Below are 7385 nucleotides of genomic sequence, written 5' to 3' on the forward strand. Positions count from 1 at the left end.
CCACCACCACCACCACCACCACCACCACCACCACCACTTATTTGCAGCAGCTACATTCAAGTTCTATTTTACTTGGTTCGAAAGCACTCGCCCTTCTTGTCAGGGGCATTCTTACCAGCCTGCCACAGGAAGGAATGTGGAGCCCCTGGGGAGGGCGACAGGCAGCACGGCAGCAAGTGTTGCAAGAGCGGCATCGGGACATGTGCTAAAACAGGGGCCAAGGAGAGAGAGCTGGAGTGTCCCGGGGACATACAGTAGAGGGTAGCTGGCACGTGTACGCCCTCGCACAGCATAGGTGTGTGTCCCAGGTTCTCGCACTTGTAAGTTCGGAGCTCCTAAGGGGCTTGCGGCTTCTGGAGAGGGCTTGGAGAGACTGGTCTCAAGCCCTCTCTGGGTCACACCCTCCACGAAGTCCTGGGCTCAGATCCAGGTATATTTAGACTATAGGGGTCTGGCAAGGGGTTTAGGGAAGCCTAGACCTCTCCACAGCTCGTCAGGCTTTGGCTTCTCTCTCAGCTTGGAGCACAGCCAGGGCGAGTATGTGGCACTTTTTACACAGGATTGGAATCAGGGTAGGCCTCAGCACCGGCTCCCTAACCATTCTCACACTTGGTGGCTCACTACTCCGCACCTTTCCTAGTTCAGTCCGTAATTAGGGGCAGCCCTGTTCCTTACTCATGCCCAAGTCATTCAATGGTAGGTGCTGCTCTCTGTAGGGTCCCCTGCTAATCCATCAGCACACACTTCCCACCTCCCTGGAAGATTAAGGCCTGAGCTTCCATCTTCTCTGGAAGGTGGATTTTTTAGGCCATCTTGTTGGGTAAGCTGCTGTTGGGGAGCTCAAATCCTTACCCAGCCAGATCTTAACTCTGGCTTGCTCAAAACCCACACTGCTTCCCCTATTCAGGTTTCCATCTGGCTGGGTAGATTGTGCCTCGGCCTTGACCTGAAAATTCCCCAGTATTCCAACTTGTCCTACAAGAGCCCAGGCTACGGTGACCAGAGGTGAGAGCATTGACGGTCAGGCAACACTGATAGGACAGTGCTGGCCATGCCCATCGCCTCAACAGCATATGGGTGCACAGAGAGTAGGCCTCTGAGCCTGACACAACCCAAACAGGAGGGTGAGGGGAAGTGCTTAAAATAAGGACGTTGGGCTTTGGTTAACATGGATGTCTGGACTAGAAGGGTTGGAGAGCTATAGCAAGCACCCACAATGTACACCAAGGGAGTTTGTCCCAAAGGGATGAGTGTAGTAGAAGGCAGAGCCCAGCGGTCCTCAGTCCCACCCCACCTCCCAGTGGGGAGCACCGAGGGCGAGGACCAGGCCCTTGGGGAGCCCCCACTCCTTGACTGGCTTGGGTAGACCCCAGGATGTGGAATGTGGGTGGTACTGTTAGGAACAGAAAGGAAGAGAAGCTGCTGGTTGGAAACGGGACGGGGGTGGGGGCTCCTAGGCAAAGTTAGAGGTGTGGAGTGGGTGGAGCTCAGGGTAGAGAATTTGTAGAAGACTGAGGGAGGCCCAGGGGGGTTGGGAGGCGCTGAGCCAGGTGGTCTGGACTCTGGGGGCGGTCATGATGGATCAGGCAGGGCCTGAGTAGAGTAGGCAGGGCTCGGGGTCGGGGCCTGGGCCTAATGGTCTCATGGTTCACATGATGTCGTCCAGCAGGTTGGCACTGGCTACCCAATCTAGTGCACGCGGCTCGGAAGCAGCCATGATCATGCACATGAAGGGGCGGCCTGTGCGCCGATCCGTGGGATAGATGGTTGTGGGCGTGAAGCGCCGGTTAGCCTCCACAAACTCACAGAGCTGCTCGTAGACCCGTGGGAACTCGTGGCGGAGAAAGACGCCGCGCAGTCGCAGCTCACGTTGGATATGGATGAAGGCTACTTCACGCGCGCGCCGGCCGGCTTCACCCTCTTCGTCCAGGCCCGCAGTGCCGGGGGGTGGCGTCAGGATCAACGTTTCCATGTCTGGCTCTCCGCCACGCGCAGGAGGAGGCCGCGTCGGGCTGCCAGCGGCCAGGGCTACCTTGGCGAACTTGCGCACTGTGGGCCCAGGACTGCGTGGCGCGGGCCGGGCAGCGGCTCCCGGGGGTGCAGCGCCGGGGCCCACGGCCACGGACACGCTAAGCAGGAAGCACTCCGCCGGCTCATAGAGCCTCCCGGCGGCCGCCAGCTCTCGTGCATAGCTACCCAGGGGCGCCGCATGTGTAGCCAGCTCACGCAGCGACAGGTAGGTGGGCGATAGCAGCAGCCCTTCGAGGCCGAAGCGGAGAAAGTTGTCGGCAGAGCCCGGGCTCGGAAAGCCTAAGAACAGCACGCCACGGCCTCGCGACAGGAATCCGACGCGCGCTATGCGCGAGAAGGCGCGATGCACTGGGCTGCTGTCGCGGCAGAACTGCAACACGTGGCGGCACACGCTGCCCACGCGGCCGTACACGCAACGCGCCTTGTGCGCATCCCAGTCCTCTCGGCGGCACAAACGCGAGCAGTAGTAGGTATAGCAGCTGTGGCATGACTTGAAGTAGAGGCAGGCGTTGAACATGGTCTCTGTCCGCCGGCAGCGCGCGTTGGAGCAGGTCATCAAGTCATCCTCATCTGCGCTGGGCTCTGGGGAGGCCTCGGCTGCCTCCCCCGAGCCGGTGGGCTCTTCTGTGCTGCCAGCCGAGGCCGGAGGCGAGCGCGACGGCGCCAGCGCGGTGGCTCCTCCAGGGCCCGCAGGCCGTGAGTCCAGCAGGCGGCGTAGTTGGCGGCCTAAACCTTCGGCCGTAGGCTCTGGGGCCTGGGCTGGCGATCGTGAGTCGATGACCAGGTCGGTGATGAGCTCGTCCAGCTGCTCGAGGCTGCGCTGGCGGCTGGAAGCGGGACCCTCAGGGACCACGGGTACGGGCTGCCGTGGTCGGCCTCCAGGCAATTCCCAGCCCTTGGCAGTCGGGCGCTCTGCTGAGCGAAGGTCGTTGTCTGTGATGGTAATCTCTGGCGTGACATACCAGTTGCGGCCCAGGCACTCTCCCGTGCGGCCTTTCTCTGTCAGCGACGTCTCGGACAGCGAGAGTGCTGCATAGCGTCTGGGTGAGGTGGACAGATTCACTACGACTGGTGGACGCCTTCCTTCAGGGGATGAACCCCGCGTATCCCGAACTTCGCGTCCCAGGAGGTTCTCATAGCTGCGGCCACGTCCTAGAGGGTCTTCACGACGAGGACCAGGAGCTAGGATGTTGTCCCAGGATCGAGAGTAGTGGCGGCTATCGGTAACCAGCCGGGGTGGGCTTGTGCCAGTGCCACCGTGCCACGAGGCCAACAGTGGTCCAGGGGCAGGAGGCGGCATCACCTGAAGGGTGCGGTAAGGCCTCGGACCCCAGTCAGCCCAGGTTGGGCTGCTGCGTGGATGCGGGTAAGTCCGAGCCAGTGCATCGCGTTCGCGGTACCTCCCAAAGTCCTCTGTGTAGAAGGCGCGGGCTCCTGGGTGCACCCGGGGCTCTTCTGGAACATACCGGGGAACGAAAGGCAGACCATAGGCTCGAGTTGTCTCCCCGTAGTAGGAGCGGGAGGGGGGCTCCTGGATCGGGAAGGTGCGCACTTCGCCAGCATAGTAGCTGCCCCCACGCCTTGGACTGGGTCTAGGGGGTTCTTCGGACAAGTAGGGCCTAGAACAGTAGCCATCAAAGGGAAGGCCGGGGCTTGCAGTAAAACTGCCTGCGTAGCCTTCTGGCTCCTCGGTGTAGAAAAATTGGGTGGGACCTGGAGGAGTTGTGAAGGGTTGAGTGCGGTGCTCCAAGTAGTCCCGAGGCCCAGGCAGCGGCCCATCGCAGTACAGTGGTCTGGGGTCAGTACAGTACAAGTCACTGGGGGTGGGAGTGCGTGACAGGGCCACATGGCGAGGGCCGGGAACTGTGAGTCCATGGAACTGTGGGACGGTGCGAGCCCAGGACGACGTCTCTCTAGGTGCGCCAGATCGCGAGCTTCGGGCGGCGTGCTGCAGCACCGCCTCGTCCGGCTTTATGTCCAAACGGCAGCGGACATGGGGGACGGGTCCAGCAGATGATTCTGGTGGTGCGCAGCGGCCTGGGGTGGCGCATAGAGGCGCGATGCGTCCGGGGCCTCCCCGCTGTGGCTGGAGCTTGATAGGGTGCAGTTCATTAGCAAGAGCTCGCAGCGCAGGGTACGAGGGCTCCCGGCACGGCGACCCCTCCACCCGTACGGCACGCTGGGCTTCCCGGCCTCTGCGCTGCAGTACGGGCGGTGAAGCCGGAGCAGTCGTCAGGCTTTGGGGCACACGGGGCGCGCTCTTGGAACGGGTGCGACGCCGAGGCTCGCCGTCTCTGGGCCGGGCGCGCGGTGGCGCAGGTTCAGGAGGTGGCGGCTCTGGGTGTGTCTCCATGGTGGGCTCGTCCAGTGCTTCTAAGAAGTCAAAGCTACGGCAGTGGCGCTTGTTGAAAGGAGTGGACGCAGCAGGCCGGGCCACGGATCGCTCACATGGCTGGCGTTTGGACGTGAGCCCTGGGTCCACCACCTTGATGTCCTGGTACACGGTCGACACCAGCAAGTCCGGCGGGTCCGTGCGGGTCATCTTAAAAGACGTCCCCAGGCTGGCAGCTCCAGTCACTCAGCCTTTCGGGGATTTTGTCCTGGGAGGAGATACCGGTCAGGGCAGCCTCCTCTGCACCCCAAGCCCTTTACCCCCACCCCACCCCACGTGCTGGTCCGGCTTACCTGGGGCATAGGGGATGGAGCAGCCCTGGCTGCAGGTCTTGGTCAAGGCTCCTGGTGCTGGCTCCATGCCTATGTTGGAAGCACCTGCAGGAGAAACCTCAGAGTCCATGCGGCCTGTGGGGTAGATGAGCCAGGAGACTTTAATCTACTGTGGGTCTTCTTTGTCCCCGCAGAGGGAACTTCTGAGCTAAACCTGCCAGGCATTCTCTCCCTTTACTAGGGGTCCGTTGGGCAGGCTTGCATAGATCAAAGCGGGACGTGATCTCAGCACTACTGCCCTCTGGTGCCCACAGTTGGAACGATGCCGTTTTAGATTTCCTTACAGGTTAGACTAAGGGCCCCCTCCCAGCAGCCCTGCAGAACCATCCCTCTGATGATGTCCCAGGTGAGTCCATGAATGGTTCCTGCCTGCTGACCTGGCTGGGCCGAGAGTTCATCTCCTAGCACGCAAGTGCTTTGCTCCCGGGACAGTCCTTTTTAACCAAGCCCAAGTCCCCTCAATTCGATGGGGTCCTAGGCAGGGGAATGATCCCAGAGTCTTCTTGGGTCTCAAATCTCTCTTCCTTTTGCATAAATCTCGGACCCCAGTTCCTTGAATGAAACCCATCACCAAGCTTATTGGAACGGAGAAGGCTGCAGAACAAGATTCTCTTTTGCACATGGACGCCACCCCCACCCTCTAGCATTTCTAAAGCTAGGTTTAGGCTACAGAACCACGTGGGGCCATATGAGCCACAAGCTTGATGCCCTTACCCTAAGCTGCAAACTAGCACTAGTGTACCAAGCCAGGAGGCTGCCAGCTAGGAGAAGGCAGAGGAGAGGGCAGGAAAGCCCCTCCCCAGGACAGAGTCCTTCGCACTCTGGCTTTGGAGACGTTCCTCCCCGGAGCTATGGGCTGAAAAGGATCTAGGCTAGTGTTCAGATGTGGGCCACCAGTGTCTGGGGTCCCCAGGGCCTGGAGCTGGCTGGAGAAAGAGGGTTTCACACACACCCTCCCCCCCTTAAGGCACCTACTCCTAGGACATCTGCTCCAGAGGAAGCTGAGTGTGTTTTGTGGCCTGGCAGGACTTGTAAGTAGATAGGCCTTCCAGGGTCAAGCTAGTCCAGGTGTACGAGGGGGCTGTTACAGGGGCCGTTGTTTGAAGTCAGGGCTACTAAGTACCAAGGCTTGCTCCAAACCCAGGTTCATGCCGACCCTATTAAGACCCCTTTCATTCTAAACTCAAGGCCAGGTCAGAGTTTGGGCTAGACGACAGGGTCTGAGGCTCCGCCCAGGAAGGTGACAGCCAGCTTTGCCGGCTGCGGCTGTCAGGAGCAGGGCACTGGGACACATGCCCTCTTTGGGCTGGAGGTGGGGCTTGGTCTTGTTTCCTAGGTATTTTGAAGACCCTTCCCAAATAACATCCTTGCCCGGAGCAGCCATCAGCAAGAACCTAGTCTGCGTTGCTTGGGGGCGGGGACTCCGCATCCTTCCGTACGGCCCCCTCCCGTGCCAACAGCTCCACATGCTGGGCAGTTTGGCTTGGCCTCTTACCTGGTGATTACTCCACGAGCCGAACCCGAGTAGGCTGCATAACCCAAGTCGGTTTCAGTGTGTACCTGGCCCCGCTATATATGTATGTATATATATATATATATATACACACACACACACACACCCGGTATCAGCAGAAGCTTGGAGACAGCAGCTATGATCCTGGCCTGGCGGCTCAGTGCTGCCCCTAGTGGCGACCAATAGAACGGCACTTAAAGGGGCCGCGTTGTAAGGAAGGTGTACAGTGGGACTACAGACGCCCTAGCTATCTTTTGGTGTGTATAGAGTGAAGGGTCGTGAATAGCATTCCCAAAGCACAAATCTTTCGGTCTGAACTGGGGGTCCCTTGTACCAAGAGAAGCCTGCCCGAAGGTTTCTAGGCAGGGTTCTGTAAGGAGCCAGAAGCCTTGGCTTGGCTGCAGAGAAACCAGGTTTGGGGAAGTTTCCAGAATACACGTCTGTGGTTGGACTCAGGTGGGAGCAGATGAGCAGTTCCCTGCCCCATTGGCCTCTCCTCAGGAACTGTCCTCTTTGGCTCCGAAGACGCCAAAAATCTCAGCAGGTACCTGGGAGCCAGATGGCTTGCTCAGCCTGTACTGTGTAGCTGCAATTTCCAGTGTCCAAGATAGCCTGGGTGGCCACCGCCTGCTTCCTTTGGGGAAGGTTTTCATGAGGTCCACTCGTAAGCCACCACTCATTCTGGCCCTGCGTGTCCCTTGCCAGAGGCGCTGGGCCTTCCAGTATCCTAGCTTGGTAGGCGGTGGGCCATAGATGTCAGAACTGAGGAGTAAGACCTGCCTAGTTAGGTATCATCAGACATCGCAAGATCCCAGTAATACTGCTTTTTGGGCAGTCATGGGGTAATTTACCTGTAGATCCTTTTTCTACATCAGGAGTGAAAAATCTGGGAGCTAAAGTAATGTTTGTCCCATAGTGCCTGCTCAGTTATCAGCTGTCCTGCGTACACAGCAGCTCCCTAGCATAAGAGTAAGGGAGCACCTCCCCCCACCCCCTCCCCCCGCCCCGAAAGTCCTAGCAAAGAACTCTTCATCCTTGGCCCACAGTAGGCGCAGCAGCACGCCCCGCCTCCAACGTCACTAGCAGTGATAAATGCCTGCCTGCCCCTGGAGGGTTC

General features: G+C 59.4%; 1 protein-coding gene across 4 annotated transcripts; it reads right to left on the reverse strand.

Annotated features, from left to right (window-relative positions):
• Positions 1–51: 51 nt before the first annotated feature.
• Ajm1 (apical junction component 1 homolog) lies at positions 52–6433 on the reverse strand. Of its 4 annotated transcripts, none has more exons than NM_001399247.1 (3): positions 6251–6433; positions 4717–4830; positions 52–4631 (listed from the first exon to the last, which is right to left on the reverse strand). In NM_001399247.1, the coding sequence occupies exon 3, from the start codon at positions 4571–4573 to the stop codon at positions 1649–1651; it is 2925 nt and encodes a 974-aa protein (NP_001386176.1). In that variant the 5' UTR covers positions 4574–4631; positions 4717–4830; positions 6251–6433; the 3' UTR covers positions 52–1648. The 4 variants fall into 4 exon arrangements, with proteins under 4 accessions (NP_001386176.1, XP_038962045.1, NP_001386175.1 ...); XM_039106117.2 differs by lacking the exon at positions 6251–6433 and adding an exon at positions 5133–6168; NM_001399246.1 differs by having other exon boundaries at positions 52–4830.
• Between the last annotated feature and the right edge of the window lie 952 nt (positions 6434–7385).

The sequence above is a fragment of the Rattus norvegicus genome, chromosome 3, assembly GCF_036323735.1.
Source record: "Rattus norvegicus strain BN/NHsdMcwi chromosome 3, GRCr8, whole genome shotgun sequence".
Classification (NCBI taxonomy): Eukaryota; Metazoa; Chordata; class Mammalia; order Rodentia; family Muridae; genus Rattus; species Rattus norvegicus.